The sequence below is a fragment of the Jaculus jaculus genome, chromosome 5, assembly GCF_020740685.1.
Source record: "Jaculus jaculus isolate mJacJac1 chromosome 5, mJacJac1.mat.Y.cur, whole genome shotgun sequence".
NCBI classification, from domain to species: domain Eukaryota; kingdom Metazoa; phylum Chordata; class Mammalia; order Rodentia; family Dipodidae; genus Jaculus; species Jaculus jaculus.
In genome coordinates this window covers 174,637,119-174,659,341 of record NC_059106.1, presented here as the reverse complement: position 1 = coordinate 174,659,341, position 22,223 = coordinate 174,637,119, and the positions used below count along the sequence as shown (strand labels likewise).

The 22,223-nt window shown below is 43.3% G+C and overlaps 1 protein-coding gene across 1 annotated transcript in view; it reads left to right on the top strand.

The window, feature by feature from the left end:
• The first annotated feature begins 8,117 nt into the window (after positions 1–8,117).
• The window catches only part of C5H2orf16 (chromosome 5 C2orf16 homolog), a 48,476-nt gene continuing 34,370 nt past the window's right edge, over positions 8,118–22,223 (top strand). The window contains 2 exon segments of the mRNA XM_045149226.1: positions 8,118–8,183; positions 8,514–8,597. Coding sequence (XP_045005161.1) covers positions 8,118–8,183; positions 8,514–8,597 — 150 coding nt within the window.

The following is a 22,223-nucleotide window of genomic DNA, read 5'->3' as shown; positions in this document are numbered from 1 at the left end:
AGGTTATCCTGAACAATACAGTGAGTTCAAGGCTAGCTTGGGCTATAAAGTGAAACCACCCCACCCCAACACAAAAAAAATAGTGCCGTCAGGGACTTTATCATAAATATGCTCCCACTTCAAATTTGAATCCAATAAAGTTAACTTGGTTGAGGGATATGCATTTCTAACAAGTACTCTGGGGGATATGATACAACTGGGCCTTGAACAACCTTTTCAATGTGCCTGACTCTCTTGCTACTATCTGGTTCCCTTTGTGGAAGGCCAGATGGACTACTGTGTGGACAACATAGCTGTCTTCTTGTCAGCCCTACTTGGTTTCAATCCAGTGATTATGGCTAGGACTGGCCAGGATTGGGGAAGCCTAGGAAGGGACATGGCAGTCTATACTACAATCAGAAAGGGGAGGACGGCGGAGTGTGGTGGCACATGCCTTTAATCTCAGCACTCGAGAGGCAGAGGTCAGAGGATCTCTGTGTATTCAAGGCCACCCTGAGGCTACATCGTGAATTCCAGGTCAGCCTGGGCTAGAGTGAGACCCAACCTCGAAAAAAACCAAAGAAGAAAAAAAGAAAGAAAAAGAAAGGGAAGGACAGAGATGGATATAATTGTGATTGCCAAATCTTGGACTATTAAAGTAAGTATGGGGTTCTCCTAAGCTTATGAGGGTTTTTTTGTTGGCTGTTAGTCTATTTAATTATTGCCTCCTTGTTTCAGAAAGGATCAAAGGCAGCTTACAACAGCCACATAAAATACACATTAGCAGGTTTAGAGAGATGGCTTAGTGGTTAAGGTACTTGCCTGTGAAGCCTAAGGACCCATGTTTGATCTCTCTCCACATCCCATGTAAACCAGACACACAAAGGTGAGGCAAGTACAAGGTTGCATATGTGCACTAGGTGGTGCAAATGTCTGGAGTTTGATTGCAGTGGCTGAGGCCCTGGCACACCAATTCCCCTCCTCTCTCTCTGTCTTGCTTTCTCTAAAAAATAAATAGCCAGGTGTGGTGGCACACGCCTTTAATCCCAACACACAAGAGGCAGAGGTAGGAGGATCACCATGAGTTTGAGGCCACCCTGAGACTATGTAATGAATTCCAGGTCAGCCTGAGCTAGAGACCCTACCTCAGAAAACTAAAAAAGAAAAAAAAAATTAAAAAATTAAAATTTTAAAAATAAACATTAGCACATATTCAAAATAGGGATGAAAGAGGCAAGGAAAAGAAACAAGGACTAGAGGGGGAAAAAAAAGAGGGCAGTGTAAGGTTTGGGAGGGACCAAGACCACGCAAACCACTCTGAGGCAAAGATGAAAGCTTTTATTCAGGAAAAATAGGAGCTGCCAGGGCTGGCTCACAAGAGAAGAGCACAGCCAGCCTGAGTTTCCAGACAGTGCACTTTATAAGGCTTCTTCAGCTGGGGGAAGGCGAGGAAGGGAAAAGAATAGCTCAGGTGTGAGACCAGAACAGTGAGCATGTAACTTAAGACATAAGGGGGCAGGAAACTTAGACCTGGGGCATTGTTAGGCAAGGAAGGGATAATGGCTGGGCAGTTTCTTGAGGAATGTGGATAATCCACTTTCTTGTCTCTGTCACCATCCTGCTGTCCTTGGTGACTCCATTTTGGGAGCCTGTCCCAACCTAACCGAGGCCAGGCGTGGTGGTGCACACCTTTAATCCCAGTATTTGGGAGGCAGAGGTAGGAGGATTCTCATGAGTTCAAGGACACCCTGAGACTAGATAGTGAGTTCCAGGCCAGCTAGAATGAGACCCTACCTCAAAAAATCAAAAACAAAAGCAAACAAAAAAAACTTTAGTGGGGTGTGGTAGTGCATGCTTTTAATCCCAGCATTCAGGTGGCAGAGGTAGGAAAATTTATTGAAGTGAGTTACAGGCCACCCTGAAACTACATAGTGAATTCCAGGTCAGCCTGAGCTAGAGTGAGATCCTACCTTGAAAAATATACAAAAAAAATTTAAAAACATATTTTATTGATTTGAGAAAGAAAAGGGGAGAGAGAGAAAAAGAGAGGGAGGGGCGAAGGAGAGAATGGGCATGCCAGGGCCTCCAGCAACTGAAAATGAACTCCAGATGCATGTACCACCTTGTGTATCTGGCTTACATGGGCACTGGGGAATTGAACCTAGGTCCTTAGGCTTAACAGGCAAGCATCTTAACTGCTAAGCTATCCAGCCCTCAGGCATCTTTTCAGAGTAGTCATAGTGGGTACCAAAAACCACCTACTCCTCTGTATAGTTCCCTTGTTTTCATGCCCACTCTTGCATCCCAGGCACCCTTTGGATCCCCTCTCTGTATTTAGGTCTGCCCCTCTTCCCTACTTGAGAGCCCTGGGCTACTGAATCACCTCAGTTTTTGGTGAGGGACAGTCTTGCTGCATAGCCCAGGCTGGTCTTGAACTCACAATCCTACCTCTGTCTCCCAAGTGCTAGGATAATAGGCAAGAATCATCACACCCCACACTTCCTTTTTGTGTCTATACAAAAGGCCACTTTCATCTTTATTATTATTATTATTATTATTATTATTATTTATTTATTTGAGAGTGACAGAAAAAGAGAGAGAGAGAGAGAATGGGCGCGTCAGGGCCTCCAGCCACTGCAAACAAACTCCAGACGCGTGCTTCCCCTTGTGCATCTGGCTAACGTGGATCCTGGGGAATCGAGCCTCGAACTGGGGTCCTTAGGCTTCACAGGCAAGCGCTTAACCCACTTTGTTTGATCTTAACCTCAACATATCAGACTAACTGTGCAGATGTGGGTCTGTGCACAAGTAACCTGGGGGATTTTTCTCTTTTTAATTTGTTGGTTTAGTCCCTGAAAGATCTCCTTTGTAAAGCATCCCTGGAGATTCTGTTGCACGGGCAGGTTTAGGGGAGCCTGCTAAAGAACCAGAGGAGTGGGCTTCCTGTCCCTGGGAGACTGCCTCAGAGCTTTTTGTCAGAGCAGCCTTGTGTTTGTGGTGGTGATCTCCGCAGGCAGTTGCTTCTTTTTGAGGCACTCTTCCAGACTCCAAGCTGGTAGTGTAATTCACACAAAGGTGTAAATGAGTCTGTGATACTCTTAACCCTGATCATTTTCATGGAGGACTCTCCTTCACCCTAAATATATCTGCTGCAGTGGATGCTAATTTCAGGCCCTGTGACTAAGTGAAATGAAGAATTTCAAACAATGTAGGCGGAGAGATCTTCCAGTTGTTCTTTAAAGCAGTAGCTTCCTGTCTTGACTGATCTTCAAATCATCTGGGAAGCTTTTATAAAAATATGGTGGTGGAGGCTGCGAAAGTGGTTCAGTGGTAGAGTGGTTACCTAGCATGCACAGGGCCCTGAGTTTGATTCCTGGCACTGCAAAAATACAGTGTTGGTCTGAGCTGCAGAGCTGTTGTATATGAATCTCAAGATGGATGTGATATCCAGAACTGGATAAAAATAAACCAGAACCAAGATAACAACACCACAAACCCTCCCCATATAATATGGATTATATGTATGTATGCATTTTGGTTTTTCAAGGCAGGGTGTCACTCTAGCCCAAGCTGACCTGGAACTCACTCTGTAGTCTCAGGCTAGCCTTGAATTCACAGTGATCCTCCTACCTCCCTCCTGAATGCTGGGATTACAGGCATAAGCCACTATACTCAGCTCTCCATGTTTTTTTTTTTTTCTTTTTCTTTTTCTTTTTGTTGTTGGTTTTGTTTTTTAAGGTAGGGTCTCACTCTAGCCCAGGCTGACCTGGAATTCACTATGTAGTTTCAGGGTGGCCTCAAGTTTGTGACTATCCTCCTACCTCTGCCTCTAGAGTGCTGGGATTAAAGGTGTGCACCACCACTCCAGGCTTCCATGTTTTTTTTTGTTTTTTTTTTTGTTTTTTTTTTAATATTTGTTATTTGAGAGAGGGAGAGAGAATGGCTGTGCCAGGGTCTCCAGCCACTGCAAACAAACTCCAGGCACATGCACCACCATGTGCATCTGGCTTATGTTGGTACTGGGGAATCAAATCAGGGTCCTTAGGCTTTGCAGGGAAGTGTCTTAACAGCTAAGCCATCTCTCCAGCTCTTGTTTTTATTTATTTATTTTTCATGTATTTTTAGAGTGAGAGAAAGAGAATTGAACTCCAGATGCTTGTGTTACCTTGTGAGTCTTGCGTTTGCCTCACCTTTGTGCATCTGGCTTACATGGGATCTGGAGAGAGATAGAACATGGGTCCTTAGACTTCACAGACAAGTGCCTTAACCACTAAGCCATCTTTCTAGCCCTCTTGTTTTTATTTTTAAAATTTATTTATTTATTTGCAAGAGGAGAGATGCAGACAGAAGACAGACAGCAAGGCAGAAGTATTGGGTGCATTAGGGCTTTCTGCCTCTGCAAATGAACTCTAGATGCATATGCCACTTCATGCATCTGTCTTTACATGGGTACTAGGGAATCAAGCCCAGGTCGTTTGACTTTGCAGTCAAGCACCTTAACTGCTGAGCCATCTCTCCAGCCCTCCATGTGGTTTTGATGCCCAGCCAAGTCTGGGAATCTTGACTTTCAGCCATACAATCTGCACACTATCTCCTTTCTCTGCTTAAGTCTCCTTTCTCTTAGGTCTTTAGGAAGTTTCAGAAATTAGTTTGAGGATAAAAGGTAGGAGACACTTTACCCAGTAAGTGTGAAATATGTGTAACTTGTGTGAAAAATATATAAAAATGTTTCCAAAAGGGGTGGAACCTAGGCAGAAATGAGATGATCAGGGGTAGTTAGGAATGTTACATTCAGGAGTAATTTTCTGAGGTCCTGCCACAGTGAGTGATTCACTATCCCCACTATGTATCCTCATTCTTTGAGATTCATGATTTGTAGATAAAGCAGATAAACCTGTAGCTTGTTTTATTGTTATTATTATTACCTTTTTTTTTTTTTTTTTTTTTGAGGTAGGGTCTCACTCTAGCTTAGGCTGACCTGGAATTCACTGTGTAGTCTCAGGGTGGCCTTGAACTCATGGAGATCCTCCTACCTCTGCCTCCCGAGTGCTGGGATTAAAGATGTGCGCCTCCATGCCCAGCTTGCTTTTTTGTTTTTTCTTTTTCCTTAACATGTTGCTTTGTTCCTGATTCATTCAAGAAGTGTTTGCCAACTATTAGGTACTTTACTCTCTAACTTGCAGCCTGATTCCCCCACTAGGGACTAGTATCCCTCTCTTATAAGGGTTTGCTCCCTGGAATGAATGTATTTCCTGGAATGGGAAGGGCTTTTAAAGGACCCTGGTATGGAAAATATGGTGATAATTTTGACATTCAGATGACAAGCATTCCTCCTAAGGTCCACCCAGAGAAAGATTAGTGAGGCTATGATAGTAGGCCTTATGTGTTAGGACAGGGATTCAAGAGATTCCAGTCTCTGGCTAGAACTTTTTAAAAAATATAATTTACTTATTTGAAAGAAAGAGAGAAAATGGACATGCCAGGGCCTTCTGCCACTGCAAACAAACTCCTGATGCATGTGCCACTTTGTGCATCTAGCTTTATGTGGGTATTGGGGAATTGAACACAGGCTGTCAGACTTTGCAAGCAGGTATTTTTATTTTATTTTATTTTAGTTTAGTTTTTATTTGTTTATTTTTGTTTTTTCTTTTTTTAAAAAAATTATTTATTTATTTATTTATTTGAGAGCTACAGACACAGAGAGAAAGACAGATAGAGGGAGAGAGAGAGAATGGGCACGCCAGGGCCTCCAGCCTCTGCAAACGAACTCCAGACGCGTGCGCCCCCTTGTGCATCTGGCTAACGTGGGACCTGGGGAACCGAGCCTCGAACCGGGGTCCTTAGGCTTCACAGGCAAGCGCTTAACCGCTAAGCCATCTCTCCAGCCCTATTTTTGTTTTTTCGAGGTAGGGTCTCACTCTAGCCCAGGCTGACCTGGAATTCACTATGGTGTCTCAGGGTGGCCTCAAACCCACGGCGATTCTCCTACCTCTGCTTCCCAAGTGCTGGGATTAAAGGCGTGCGCCACCACGCCCGGCACAAGCAGGTATTTTTAATCATTGAGCCATCTTCCAGCCCTAGATTCTCTCACTGAACCTGGAGCTGGAGTCTCTCACTGAACCTGGAGCTGCCATTTTTATTTTTATTTATTTATTTTTTTTATTAGACTGGCTGACCAGTAAGCTCTAGCAATTCTCTCATCTCCCACACCTCGTCACTGGAGTTTCAGGCATGTATGACCATGGCCAGCTTTTTACATAGGAATGGAAGATCAAACTCAGGACCTCATGCTTACACACATTGAGCCATCTTCCCCAAACCCATTGTTTTTGTAATTTTCTATGAGAGAGAGAGCGAATTGGCAATGCCAGGGCCTCCAGCCACTGAAATTGAACTCCAGACACATGTGCTACCTTGTGCACATGTGCAACCTTGCATGCTTGTGTCACCTTGTGTGTCTGGCTTGCCTGGGATCTAGAGAGTTGAACATGGGTCCTTAGGCTTCATAGGCAAGTGCCTTAACCACTAAGCCATCTCTCCAGTCCCCCCACACACACTTTTTTTTCTAGGTAGGGTCTCACTCTAGCCCAGGCTGACCTGGAATTCACTATGTAGTCTCAGGGTGAACTCGAACTCATTATGATCCTCCTACCTCTGCCTTCTGAGTCCTGGGATTAAAGGCGTGTGTCACCACACCTGGCCTCATTTTTGTGTTTAACACAGGTAAACTAACAAGACTCTGCAACATGTCAACCCACCCCTCACCATGTTAGTATATCTCATAGTCTCTTCTCTCTCAGGATGTTTCCTCCAAACATATAACCACACATCTGGTGCTGACTGGCTTTATCAGGTGGCAATCTGAGAGCTTTGACTATAGATCGATGATGAACCTACTCAGATGTCCTCAAGATTTCTGGAAGGTATCTGGGAGAAAAGCCCACAGCTCTCAAGGAGGGCTCAGTATCCCCTTACGAAGCCTAGGTTTCCCCACAGCCTACCTAAGTGAAAACAGTTTCTGTAAAATTAATTTCTACTGGTTGCTGGTGGAGGCACAGAGAGAGAATAGAGCCAGCCTGCCCTCATAGAGGGAGTAGAGTGCATCCAGATTTTAGCTTAATTGGTCCACTATCTAAAAATTTCTGTCAGCCCATGAATTTCCTTAGTGTCCTTGCTGTCCTGCCTAAATAGGCACTTGGGTTAAATCTTCTTGCATTTGAAGCATTGAATTCCAACTCAGTCCTTGATCTCTCAATTCTCATTCCTGCCCAGCATGGTGATACAAGCCTTTGATCCCAGCACTTAAGAGACAGAGATAGGAGGGAGGATTACTGTGAGTTCCAGGCCAGCTGGGGACTACAGAGTTCCAGGTCAGCCTGGCACTACAGAGTGAGTTCCAGGTCAGCCTGCGACTACAGAGTGAGTTCTAGGTCAGCCTGGGCTAGAGCAAGACTCTACCTTGGAAAAAAAACATACAAAAAAAGTCAATTCCCACATCTGTGCCTAACTACAGCTTCCTACATAGATTACTATGCATCTGACACCCCACTTTCTGATCCCCTGTAAGGCCTCTGAAGTCTAGAACATTTTTTTTCCTATAAAGCTCATCACTCTTTTCACCCTGATTTTAAACTTCCCAGACTTCTGAGATATTGGTGGCTTTCTCACTGGTAATCATAGGGATATCACATCAAAACCAGCTTACCAAACAGCACGGAGGCCAGGACTTGGGGCATTGTGGAGCTCACTGGTCCTGGGTGCAAGAGGAGAGAGGAGGTGGAGATGGGTGGAGGAATATGATGGACTATATAGTTCAGAGGAGGGAATATGGGTTAAGGGTCACGCATATTTGAATGAAGTATGGAAGACTCTGGATTTACCAGCACCTCCACCCCCAAGACTTGGCTAAAAGACTACTGGCTTGCTACATCACCTTAGCTGTAATACTACTACTTTTAATGCTGACTTCTTCATATGTAGTCAAAAGGGCTGCATCAGATGTCCCCCAAGATGTCCTCCAATCTTCAAGAATGTGTTCCAGGGTGTCCTTATGGGAAAGACCCTCCCACCTTCTGCTCCAGGGTCCCCAGTTCCCCTTCTCCCAGAAAGACTTCCTAACTTCCATCCTATCCTCCCTCATGGAAATTGACATTATGATCTTCATTTTCCTCCTGGATGGTGAGAGGAAAGATGGGAATGTTGAGGTGAGGGGCTGGAAGCAGCAGAATGGCTCAGAGAAGCTCTCATTTTTCTGGGTCTCAGAGGAAGGGACAGGGTCAATGTCCTGACTTGGACCCTAGGCAGCAGGAAGAACAGCAGCATGGCCACCTTTCACGCTAACCCCCTTCCTCTCCTCCCAGACAACCTCACAGAATTGCACACACTGGTGGAGCAGGTGGAAGAGGAGACCTCTAACATCCAGGCCCTGGTGCATAGGCCATGTGGGTCGGTCTCTGCAGGTGAGGGTCCAGCCTCAGGGAGGGAGCTGTGTGCCTTCCTGGACACGCCACTCCTGCTCATCCCTTTCTCTTCAGACGCCTCTGAAGAAACACTTTCCCTCCATCATCAGTATCGTATGGCCATTGCCACTCTTTGGATATGAGGAGAACTTTATCCAGGTAGGAGGGACGAGGAGTTAATATCTGCACTGGGGCTAAGAGGGGAAGGGATTCCAGAAATTAGACAAACCAAGACTGGACTGGGTGAAAGCTTGAATATTGCTGGCCGTGATGACGTTCTCCTTTCATCCCAGCACTTATGAGGCAGAGGTAGGAGGATTGCTATGAGTTAGAGGCCAGCCTGAGACTATTCCAGGCCAGCCTGGGCTACAGCAAGACCCTATCTCAAAACAACAACAACAATGATAACAACAACAAAAAGCTAGGCCAAGCGTGGTGGCGCACACCTTTAATCTCAGCACTCAGGAGGCAGAGGTAGGAGGATCACCAGTTCAAGGTCACCCTGAGACTACATAGTGAATTCCAGGTCAGCCTGGACCAAAGTGAGACCCTACCTCAAAACTCCCCACTCCCTGCAGAAAGCTTTTCTCCAAGCTGGGAAAACTCTTTTTTTTTTTTTTTTTTTTAGGTAGTGTTTCACCCTAGTCCAGGCTGACCTGGAATTCACTATGTAGTCTCAGGGTGACCTCGAACTCACAGTTATCCTCCTACCTCTGCCTCCAAAGTACTAGGATCAAAGGTGTCCACCACCACGCCTGGCTCCAAGCTTGGAAAACTCTTAAATTAACAGGTTACTACATAGTTGCCAAGGTAACAGATTGCTAGGTTCAGGTCTCTAAGAATATGCAAAAAAAGGGCAAGATAGGCACCAATCACTTGATAGATGTTCAATTGCCCTTTGTTTTTTTTGGTTTCCTGAGGTAGGGTCTCACTCTAACCCAGCCTGACCTGGAATTCACTACGTAGTCTCAGGGTGGCTTTGAACTCATGGTGATCTTGTTATCTCTGCCTTCCAAGTGCTGGGATTAAAGATGTGTACCACTATGCTGGGCTCAGTTGCCCTTTGGGATAGGTTAATTGTTGGTATTATAGTCATTATCACTATCCAAAAACCTTTCAGACACATTTTTTTGTCACATTATACTACACTGAATTCAATATCGATTTTACATTGGTAGAGTTCTCGCTTAATAATGAAATTAAGATCCAGGAAGAGCACTGAGAATAATCATAGAAATAGTAGCAATTTGTATACACTTGGTTTAGAGTGGGCATCAGGAGATCTGGGTGTCAGTCCAGCTCTGTCCTCTGTGTGGACCAAGAAAGAAAGCAATTTGACATCTCTGGCTCTTGGGTTTTGCATATTCTACCTATCCACATGCCATAGGGCAGAGCCAGGGCCCCGAAGGGTTGTCCTGGAGAGAATTATTTTATCTGTCATCCGTTAGTCAAACTGCCTCCTTCTGGAAGTTTCCAATATGACCAGACACAGCTGGCATACAGCCTCACAGAACCTCAAACTCCTGGGAAACGTTTCTCCCTTGAGCAGGAAATCCACTCTCCTTTGTCCTTTTTTTTCCTCCAAATGGTGTTCATTTTTGTTACAGTCCTACCTCAAGGCATAGTCTTATTTGATGGTCCTATCTTTAAAGAAGTCTGCTCTAACTTCACAGTGCCTTGGTCTTCCACATTGTATATTTCTATATTTCTCATTCTTATAGGCTCCTTTATACCATCATAATATCTAATGCAAGTATGGCTCTTGACACCTTAAAAGGGATCTCATGTATATTATTTCAGTCCTTATAATAGACTCCTAAGGAATGTGCACTCTTTTTTATTTTTTTTAGGCAAGCACAACAGACTGGCCTTTTTTTTTTTTTTTTGAGGGGTGGGGAGAATTGGCACACCAGGGCCTCCAGCCAATGTAATTGAACTCCAGACTCATGTGCCACCTTGTGCGAACATGGGACCTTGTACATGCATCACCTGGTGCATCTGGCTTACATGGGACCTGGGGAGTCAAACATGGGTCCAATTCTCTCTCTATGTTAACATTGTTTGTATATAGTAGATTTCCTTAGACATGGGGAACTTCCCCAGTTTTCCTAAGAGCAAAGTCACAATGATTAAGTCACTTTTTATAAGACTTAGATTATAACTTCAGTGATAACCATCCAGCAAAACTAGTATGAACAAGACAGGAACCATCTTAAAATTACAGGGTTTTAGTCAAGTGTGGTGACACATGCCTTTAATCCCAGCACTTGGGGGGCAGAGGTAGGATCACTCTGAGCTTGAGGCTTGCCTAGGACTACAGAGTGAGAGCCCTACCTTGAAAAAAAGTAAATAAATTAAAATTACCTCTGCCTTCAACTTTTTCAAGAGAAAAATAATACATTAAGAAAAACTTTAGATGATTTTCAATGTTTTTTTCACTGATCTAACTAGCCAAAGATAATGTCAAGCAAATGAAACATAAAATCTAAGTGTTTTTATTTTCTTTTACATTCTATTACTACTTATTGGTTCAGCTGAATAGTTTTGCTTATTGATAGCCAAATATCATGGACTTTGGATAAACCAAATTTCAATACTCTGATATCTGGAAAAGTCTGATATTAACAAAAAGTAAAGTTCACATATTTAAGGCACATTAGTCTACAGAGAATAAACTATGAGCAAAAGATCTGCTAACAGAATTCAAAATAATTTTTTCTTAAATATGAATACATGAAAAACAATTTTTAAAGCTCATCAGAATCAGGATACCTTTATACTATATATATTATGCATATATATATATATATATTTTTTTTCTTTTTGTTTTTTTGAGGTAGGGTTTCACTCTAGCTAAGGCTGACCTGGAATTATACTATGTAATTTCAGTGTGGACTCAAACTCACAGCGATCCTCCTACCTCTGCCTCCCAAGTTCTGGGATTAAAGGCGTGGGCCACCACGCCTGGCTTTATACAATATTTTTTAATGTATTTTTTCTTTTTCTTTTTTTTGGTTTTTCAAGGTAGGGTCTCGCTCTAGCCCAGGCTGACCTGGAATTCACTATGTAGTCTCAGGGCGGCATCAAATTCATGGTGACCCTCCTACCTCTGCCTCCCAAGTGCTGGGATTAAAGGCATGCACCACCATGACCAGCTAAATGTATTTTTTCTTTATGAGGAGCTTTAGCACTTTTAAAAGCTAAACAAGATGTCAAACCAATCTATAAGCCAGTTTCTGAAATTAATTCAGCTATATCTAACATACCCAAAGAATAGAGGTACTTGACTAAACTGCCATGATCTAATGAAAAAGGAGACAAGTCTCATGGAAAAGAGAGGGAATGGGCATGCCAGGGCCACTTGCCACTGCAAAAAATCTCCAAATGTGTGCTCCACTATGTACATCTAGCTTTATATGAGTACTAGGGAATGGAACCCAGGCTATCTGGATTTTCAAATAAGCAACTTTAACTGCTGAGCCAGAAAGAAATATTTTCAGTATCTACCAAGTCAATTTTATAGGACTATAGTGAATCCAAACATAAACAAAATTTCATGACACAATCTACAAGTACTAAAATCTTAACGAACTCTATAATTCTGCCTGTGGTACCTTGGTAAACTTACTCGGTATAACATAGGTTAAATCTAAAGTATTAAGACTGTTGGAGGAATGTAGGAATTATATCTTAAACGACAACATAACATTGTTTAGAATTAGAAGGACATTCTTGTTAGCTCAATCACCATAGCCCAGAAGGAAGACTAGGCATGATATAGGGCGTGGGGGGTAGACGCAGGGATGACTAGAGTCATTTTTACAGAATAGTGAGGGGTTGAGGGAAAAGGAAGAGGGAAAGTGCTGTGAAAGATTAAAGCCACCCAGGAGTTTAGACTTGCCAAATACACTTAGATCTGTGCTGTCCAAAACAATGGCCACCAATTATACGTGGATATGGAGTGTTTGAAATGGGGCTAGTATGAGTGAGAAACTGAATTTGGAATTGTATGTAAAAACTGAAGCAGTGTATTTTTCTTTTTTCAAGGTAGGGTCCCAGTCTAGCCCGGCTGGCTCGGAATTCACTATGTAGTCTCAGAGTGGCCTCAAATTCATGGCAATTCTCCTACCTCTGCCTCCTGAGTACTGGGATTAAAGGCATTGAACTCCAGATGCTCCATACATAGCGGTGTAAGTTTTAAAATTAAGTGCAACTTTACTGTCTTGGTAGGACTGAAGTTCACTTTTTCTTTTTTTTTTTTTTTTTCACTTTTTCTTTTTTTGAGGCAGGGTCTCATGCTAGCCTAGGTTGACCTTGAATTCACTGTGTAGCCCAGGCTGACCTTCAACTCATGGCAATCCTCCTACATCAGCCTCCCAAGTACTGGGTTACAGGTGTGAGCCACCATGCTCGGCTTTGCAGTTCACTTTTTTGTTGCTATTTTTGGTTTTGTTTTTGGAGGTAGGGTCTCAGCCTAGCTCAGGCTGACCCGGAATTCACTATGTAGTCTCAGGGTGACCTCAATCTCACGGGGATCCTCCTACCTCTGCCTCCTGAGTGCTGGAATTCCAACTTATTTATTTATTTAAGGGAGAGAGAGAGAGAGAGAGAGAGAGAGAGAGAGAGAGAGAGAGAAAGAGAGAGAGAGAGAGGGAGAGAGAAAGAAAGAATGGGCATACTAGGGCCTTTAACCACTGCAAATGAACTCCAGATACATGTGCCACCATGTGCATCTGGCTTACGTGGGACCTGGAGAATTGAACCTGGGTCCTTAGGCTTTGCAGGCAAACCCTTTAACCTCTAAGACATCTCTCCAGCCCTCTCACTCATAATTTTAAATACTGTTTACATGTTAAAATATATGGAATATATTGTGTTAAATAAAATATATTTGTTAAATATTGATTTCAGCTTTTTCTTTTTTTTTGTTTTTACGAGGTAGGCTCTTACTTTGGTTCAGGCTGACCTGGAATTCACTATGTAGTCTCAGGGTGGCCTCGAACTCATGGTGATCCTCCTATCTCTGCCTCCTCAGTGCTGGGATTAAAGGCATGCACCATCACGCCTAGCATAGCCTTTTCGTTTTGAGACAGAGTTTCTCCTGGTAGCCCAGCCCAGCCTTAGGATTACAGGTGTGCACTATACCTGGCTCAGCTAGTTCTTCTAAATGCTGCTACTGGAACACTTAAAATTATCTATGTGGCTTGCATCATATTTCTGGACAGCACCTGGCAGAGGGAAGAACAGTGATGAAACAGAAGCAGTGTTTGTAGATGTCTTGACAGCAGTGTGCAGGATTGGTTTGGGAGTAAACTGGACAGCGGGAATTCAGTTTAAAATTATTGACCTTGGGCTGGAGAGTTTGCTTAGTGGTTAAGGCACTTACCTGTGAAGCCTAAGGACCCAAGTTCCATTCCCCATTACTCATATAAGCCATGTGAACAAGGGGGTGCATGTGTCTGGAGTTCCTTTGCAGTGGCTGGATGAGGCACTGGTGTACCCATTCTCTTTCTGTCTCTTTCTCTTTCTCAAGTAAATAATAAAATAAAATTATTGACATTTGGAGTTACTGGGACATGGCTGAAAATCTGACCAATCTTCCCTTAAGTCTGGGTCAATGTCCCATCACCAAATCCTTTAACCCAGTTTTTCTGTACATCTAGGGATTATGGAATTTCCAGAGAGGACAAATTCTTTACTGTTTCCATAGCCAGTCTTCATGCTCCCAGCCTCCCATTTTCCCAGGTCATTCTTCACCTATGACCCTCAGTCTAAGTTCTACTGGACTTCTAGTCTGACACTGGCCTTACTGTTACTTCCACAGCCATTCTCTGGACGGTCCAAGGCTCAATGGCTGCCTCAAGCGCCTCCTTCAATCAATCTGCTTTACTCAGTCACTGTCAGATGAAATCTGGGCTATATCCAGATTGTACATGAGAAGGAAAAGGTATCCTGCCCCCTGCTGGTTATTCAACAAACATCTTAGAGTATTTTCAATCTATTGGGAACTTTGCTTGATAGAGGGATTTCAAAGTTTAGTGGTGCTCTGTCCACAAGGAGCTCCACAGTTGTTGGAGAGGATTGACTGTGACAAGTGGTCACAGAGGTGTGGAAAAGGTACCCCAAAATATCCTCTCCTTGGAGGAGATTTAAAAAGAGTGACAAGGGATTTTTTTGGTGTGTGCTTGTACTATGTGTGGCTGTGTAGTGTGTGTGATAAATGCACATGTGTGTGAAGATGTGTATGACTGATACACACATAGGGAGAGGCAGGACGAGGACATCAGGTGTCCTCCTTTATTGATCACTTCCACCTTTTTTCCTTGGGGAAGATTCTCTTGCTGAACCTGGAACATGCTGCATATATACTTGAGAGAGAGAGAGAGAGAGAGAGAGAGAGAGAGAGAGAGAGGGAGAGAGAGAGGGAATGAGAAAAGGAGAGAGTGAGAGGGAGAGAGAATGGGCATGCCAGGGCATTCAGCTACTGCAAACGAACTCCAGATGCATACGCCACGTGTGAATCTGGCTTACGTAGGTCCTGGGGTATTGAACTTAGGTCCTTTGGCTTTGCAGGCAAGTTCCCTAACTGTTAAGCCATTTCTCCAGCCCCTCAGTTAGGAACTTAAACAGCTATATTTTTGCTTGGCATGGTGACATATGGCCTTTAATTCCAGCACTTAGCAGGGAGAAGTAGAAGAATCGTTGTGAGTTTGAGACCAGCTTGGGACAACAGGGTGAGTTTCAGGTTAGCCTGGGCTAGAGGGAGACACTGCTTAGCCAAAACCAAAAAAAGGATTTTTTTTTTTTTAGTCAGGGCGTAGGGGGTGGATAAGTGTTAAAGGTGCTTGCTTGCAAAGCCTACCAGCCTAGGTTTAATTCCCCAGCCATCTGCTTAAAGCCAGACAGGCATCCAAAAGCAGTGATAAGAGACCAAGGAATGTGCACAGATGTGTGTGCACACACACATACACATGTGCAAATAAATAAATATTTTAAAAGTAGTTGATTTGTTTGAGAGAGGTTGGGGAGAGAGTCATGCCAGGGCCTGCAGCCACTGTAAGCAACTCCAGATGCATGCACTGCTTTGTGCATCTGGCTTTATGTGGATACTGGGAAATCAAACCCAGGCCATTAGGATTTGCAAGCAAGTGCTTTTAACTACTGAGCCACCTCTGCAGCCCCCTGGTTGTTGGTTCATCTGGCTGAGCAGTGAAACCCAGTGGTTCTCCAGACTCTTTCCAGTGCTGGGGCTATAGGCATGCACAAGCACAGCTGCTACTTATGTGGGTGCCGTGGACTGAAGTCATGTTCTCATGCTTGCACGAGTGCTCTTATCCACAAGCCAGCTCCCTGGCCACGAGAAGACATGAGTCTTCCAGGTCTGAGGGAAAGTTTCCTCTGCTCTTGGCTCACCTCTTTCTAGTCTTGATAACAACTGTCTACTTTTGCATGTGACCTGGTGATTTCTGACTCCTGCATGGAACCCTTCCAGAATCCTTTATCGGATGACCTCACTTTCTCTTAGTTCTGTCTCTTCCCCACAGCCTTGCTGCCCTGTCACTGAGGCACCTTCTGTCTGTGAGGCTGTCAGGAGCACCATGGCTGGGCCAGGTCAGAGCGCAGCAGTGTGGACCCTTGGAGATCCTACAATCTCTGGTTCAGTGATCCAGTGTTTCTGGGTATGTGAAGGACATCTGGCCCAGACTAACCCAGCTAAAGAGGACTGAGGCCAGCAAGACATGGGGTGGAACAAGTCCAGTTTCCAGAGACATCAACAGCCCAGGGTGGGTTGAAAGATGGGGAAGAATTCCTTCTTTTTTAATTTTTTGTTTATTTTTATTTATTTATTTGAGAGTGACAGAGCAAGAAAGAGGGAGGGAGGGAGAGAGAGAGAGAGAGAGGGAGAGAGGGAGAGAGAGGGCGCGCACCAGGGCCTCCAGCCACTGTAAACAAACGAACTCCAGACGTGTGTGCCCCCTTGTGCATCTGGCTAACGTGGGTGGGTCCTGGAGAATTGAGCCTTGAACCACGGTCCTTAGGCTTCACAGGCAAGCACTTATCCACTAAGCCATCTCTACAGCCCCCTTCTTTTTAAAAAATATTTTATTTTTTATTTATTTGACAGAGTAAGAGGGAGGGAGGGAGAGAGAGAGAGAGAGAGAAAAAATGGGCATGCCAGGTCCTCCAGCCACTGCAAACTAAGTCCAGATGTGTGCGCCCCCTTGTGCATCTGGCTAATGTGGGTCCTGGGGAATCGAACCTGGGTCGTTTGGGTTTGCAGGCAAACGCCTTAAAACTGCTAATCCATCCCTCCAGCCTGAGTTCGTTCTTTTGATCCAGACGTTTCCATGTTCACTAACTTATTCTGATTTCAGAAACAAAACTAAATGTTGTCTGTAGGTATAGAAGTTGTCAATAATATTATATATTAAAAAAAAAAGAAAAAACCCAAAAAACTAAATGTCTTGTTTTGGAAAGCTGACCTTCCAAAGTTAGTAAGTCAGACTATGAGCACCCAAAGAAGTACAGGTGAGTATTTCAGAAAATTTCAGGGGCAGAAAAGCTATGTTCCAGGGCGGGCGTTCTCCACAGAAAGGCAATCCCCAGTAGGCATGACAGATTCCTTGTTCCTAGAATGGGTGTGCATCCACACCGGACAGCAGCGAGCACAGGGCTTTAACAGCACCCCTTGCCCCATGTTTGCAAGGACATAAGGAAATCTGGGGGTGCTGAACATTGTTGGTGGACAGACTATCAACACTAGGATCTGCCGCACAGTTCAGCCTTCAGCTGTCACACCTCTGGCAAATCAAGGCGGGAAGACATTGGTTCCATCTAACTCTTCAGTGCCTGCCACTAGGGCTCATAATAGTAGAGACCTGGCTCCCTCTTGTGGCAGAGAAATAGACACCCCAAAACACCCGGAAGACAAAAACCTGCCCATAAAGAGGGTCATTGAAACTCAGGGAGGAGGTGTGACTGGTAATGAACCAGGTTTTGATTTTATGAGGACAGTTAGGCTTTTAAATGCAGCCATAGCCGGGCGTGGTGGCGCATGCCTATAATCCCAGCACTCGGGAGGCAGAGGTAGGAGGATTGCCATGAGTTCAAGGCCACCCTGAGATGACAGAGTTAATTCCAGGTCAGCCTGGACCAGAGTGAGACCCTACCTCGAAAAACCAAACATAAATAAAATAAAATAAAATAAATAAATAAATAAATGCAGCCATAAGGTCTGTCTGTCCATCTATTCATCGACCCTTATACGCTCGGTGGCTTTCCAGTTGTGTGTCATCATCACCACCATAACCCTTTAACCCACACCCCCTTTCCCAGCACCACTGAGGAGTCCCTTCTAAGTGTCATATCTTTTTGTCTTTCATTCTGCACAAACACAACGTGGCTGACAAGGCCCTCTTTTTTTTTTTTTTTTTTTACTTACAACTCTCTCCAACATGTTTTCATTGGGTAAATCTGCTTCTCTTTGTACCCCAAAGCAGAGTTGTCGGATACCCAGTTTTCTAGAGCTCGAGAGGGCAGAGCACCCTTGATCCCATCCATTATGACAACATGTGTAGTCAGTCCATTCCCACACGTGGTGGGACACAGTACAGGGTTACATTTTCTCCCACAGTGGGTGCAAGAGGACCCAGGAGCCCACGTGCTTTTACTAGTCCAATACTTGGATGCTGGTATAAAGATATTGAGTGAATTATTTGGACATGATATTCAGGTGTAATGAACAAAATGAAGTAGTGGGTTGGAGAGATAGTTCAGTGGTTAAAAAGCACTTCTTGTGTAAATATGAGGGCCTAAAGGGCTCTAAGACTGCTGAGTTCAAGTCCCCAACATGTATGCAGACAAGTGGGCATGGCTATGCATGTCTGCAATCCCAGGCCTATGGGGAGCAGAGCCTGGAGAAACACTGTGGCTTCTGAAAACAAGCTCAGGAATACAAGTGGGTGATGCATGTTGGGGAGACACCTGATGTTTTCCTCTGGCCTCACACATGCACAGGGTGCCACATCTGCACACACACATGCACGCACCACACTACACACCCACCTCTCTCTCTCTCTCTCTCACATACACACACACACACACACACACACACGGAGTACTGCTCAGTCTTGGGAAGGTATTAGAGGTTAGACATAGTCTGGCATTGCAAAGGAGACAAAGATGACTGTCTGACTCCCACCCTTACAAACTCACAAACACATGGAAACAACTCTAATACAAAAAGTTGTCATTGACTGGAATAGCAAGGTTAGTACAGAGGGCTACCAGAATGATTTGGGGAAAGCCAAGACTCCAGAAAAGTTTTGGAAGAAAGGATGTTAAAGAAATAGCTCAAGACAACCTGAGAATGTTTAGAGACTTGCACTGGTCATGTGGTACCTACACCAGAGAGAGAAGTCATTGTTGGTGGACTTGGTGCTCTTGGAGGAACTAAATAATTTCAGAAATTGTTAGAACTGAGCAGGGTACGGTGGCTCATGCCCGTAATCTCAGCAACTGGAAGGCTAAGTATTGTGAGTTAAAGGCTGTATACCAAGACCCTGTCTCAAAAAAAAAAAAAAAAAAAGAAAGAAAAGAAAAGAAAAAGTGATCTGTAAGACCAGCAATCAGTAGGTAGAAGGAGGAGGATCACCATAAATTCGAGGTCACCCTGAGACTACATAGTGGATTCCAGGTCAACCTGGGTTAGAGTGAGACACTACCTCGAAAAAAAAAAAAATCTGTAAGAATTATCTAGAAATAAATGAGTTACAATATTTAGCATTATTTGGAGACAGAAAACATCTGAGGGCAGAATAATTAGAGAATTTTGTCGACACAAAGCAGTGATTGTCCTGAAATGACACAGGGCCTGGTGCAGAATACTACTGGATTAAGGAAGATGAAGGAAATAATTTCCTGCTGTATCTATCTGTTGAGTCAAAGACCAGAGTGGGAGGACTGGAGAGTCGGCCTAGCAGTTAAGGCGCTTGCCTGCAAAGCCAAAGGACCCAGAATCTGATTTCCTGGGACCCACATAAGCCAGATGCACAAGGTGGCACATATATCTGGAGTTTGTTTGCAGAGGCTAGAGGCCCTGGTGTGCCCTTTCTTTCTCTCTCTCTTTCTTTCTTTCTTTCTTTCTTTCTTTCTTTCTTTCTTTCTTTCTTTCTTTCTTTCTTTCTTTCTTTCTTTCTTTCGTTCTTTCTCCCCCCCTTCTCTATCTTTCTCTTTCCTCAAACAAATAAATAAAAATTTAAAAAAACAACTGGGGGGGGGCAGGAGTAGTGGTTCACACCTTTAATCCCAAAATAGGAGGATTGCTGTGAGTTCGAGGCCAGCCTGGGACTATAGAGTGAATTCCAGGTCAGCCTGGATTGGAGACAGATCCTACCTTGAAAAACTAAAACCAAACAAACAACCAGAGGGGTGCTGTAGAGATGGCTCAGCAGTTAAGAGCACTTGTTTACAAAGCCTTCTGACCTGGGTTTGATTCCCTAGGACATATGTGTTGTGTAGCAAATTTTCTCTACATTGAAAGATGTAGACCACTATTTTTTTCATCCTACATTGTCAGTGTATTATATTTTCAACTACAGTTAAGAACTGGAAAAAATATCCACAATGTTTTTACAAAATTAAGAGTATTTCATAGTGAATTCCAGGTCAGCCTGGACCAGAGTAAAACCCTACTTCGAAGAACTAAAGAGTTTTTCCAGAGTTACTACATCATATCTTTGTGAGAAGGTTACCAATTTGAGTAGTTTTGTGTACATTTACTGAGTGTTTCATAATATAGTGAAAAGCAAAAATCATCACCACCTCTTGAACATGGCCATTTCATGTATATGTATTTGTCTTATTTGTCATTTTTTTTTTCCGAGGTAGAGTCCTCAGTGCTAGGATTAAAGGCATGCACCACCACACCCGACTTTTATTTGTCATTTTTCACAAATCAATTCTGTGAACATCCTTGAGTTTTGTAAAAAAAATAACATATAATAATATTGTCTTGCAATTTCAATAGGTTTTGATGACTGTATTGTCATGTATCCATCTGTATATTTCCACAGAAAACTGGTGTGTCATGGTGTCCCTTTATAGACATCATGGGATAAGAACTGATTCTTACCAATTTCTATAATTTTGATTCTTTTGTGAATGGATGTAAACCAATATATTCACAAATATAAGATTTTTCATTCCTTTGGCACCTATGAAAACAGCAGCTATAAATTTTCACTATTTTACTTAAACATTTATTTATGTCAGTATATAACAAGATTTTTATTCTCTAGAACATGTAACTGTGTGATGCTACAAGGAATTGCTAGGCAGTTTTTGCAATCTGACTACTCTGTCTGTACACTTAAAACTATTCTCTCCTTTGTTTATATAATAATTTTATCTCATTGAATGCTATACTTTTGGGGTTTCGCTCCCACTGGAAAGGTCAAACTCAGTTAATGATATACTTTTACTGTTTCATAGCATGACATCTATTATGTATATATATGAAAATAAGTATATCTATCCCAAGATCCAATGAACTTCACCTTTTTCTTTCTCCCATACACATTCACCTCATCTTTTACTGTTGCAGTCAGGTTTGCATTGCTGGCAGAAATCACCCTATCAAGAGCAGCTTGTGGGAAAAAAGCTTACTTTGGTTTACAGAGAAGCTCCATAATAGCAGGAAAAAATGACTGGCATGAGCAGAGGGTGGACATCACCCCCTGGCCAACATAAGGTGGACAACAGAAACAAGAGAGGGTGCCCAATACAGGTAAGGAGAAAGTGGCTATTAATACCCATAAACCCACCTCCAGGAGGTTTTGATTTTCAATTTCCATCAGCTGGGGAATCTAGCATCCAAAAACCTAAGTTTATGGGGGGGGCACCTGAATTAAACCAACACACCCTACCTTCAACTTTACCTTCATGAACATAGCCTTGGATCCATATTTTATCTGTCACAGATTTCAATTTTTTTTTTTTTTTTGAGGTAGGGTCTCACCCTAGCCTAGGCTGACCTGGAATTCACTATGGAGTCTCAGGTTGGCCTTGAACTCATGGCAATCCCCCTACCTCTGCCTCTTGAGTGCTGGGATTAAAGGCATGCACCAACCACACCCAGCACAGATTTCAAATTTTGCAGAGCTTTCCTTCCTTCCTTCCTTCCTTCCTTCCTTCCTTCCTTCCTTCCTTCCTTCCTTCCTTCCTTCCTTCTTTCTTTCTTTCTTTCTTTCTTTCTTTCTTTCTTTCTTTCTTTCTTCTATGGTAGGTTTTCATTCTAGCACAGGCTGACCTGGAAGTCACTATGTAGTTTCAGGGTGGCCTTGAACTCATGGTGATCCTCCTACCTCTGCTTCCCAAGTGCTGGGATTAAAGGCATACACTACCTCAAAAAACAGAAGAAAACAAAACAAAAATCCAAAATTAGCATTGCTAAATGGTTATCTCTGAAATAAGAGTTGCAAGATATTACATGTGAGGGCTTTCATGTTGGTTCACTGGTCTAGTCCTCATTCCTCTAGTCCTCAACTAAATAGCTGTTTTGACAGCATAGATTTCAGTCAGGCAGATATTACTGTGTAGTGAATGTTCGTGTCTCTTAAATTGCCAACAATCTGTTGTAGAATTAAATATGTCCACAATTAAGAATTCTGACTAGCAGTAAAAGAAATTCTGGCATATATTCGGTTATGTAAGTAACTCTGAATAGAACTAATATTTTGGTGAAAACAATTGTCTTGACAATAATTTTTTTTTAAATTTTTTTTT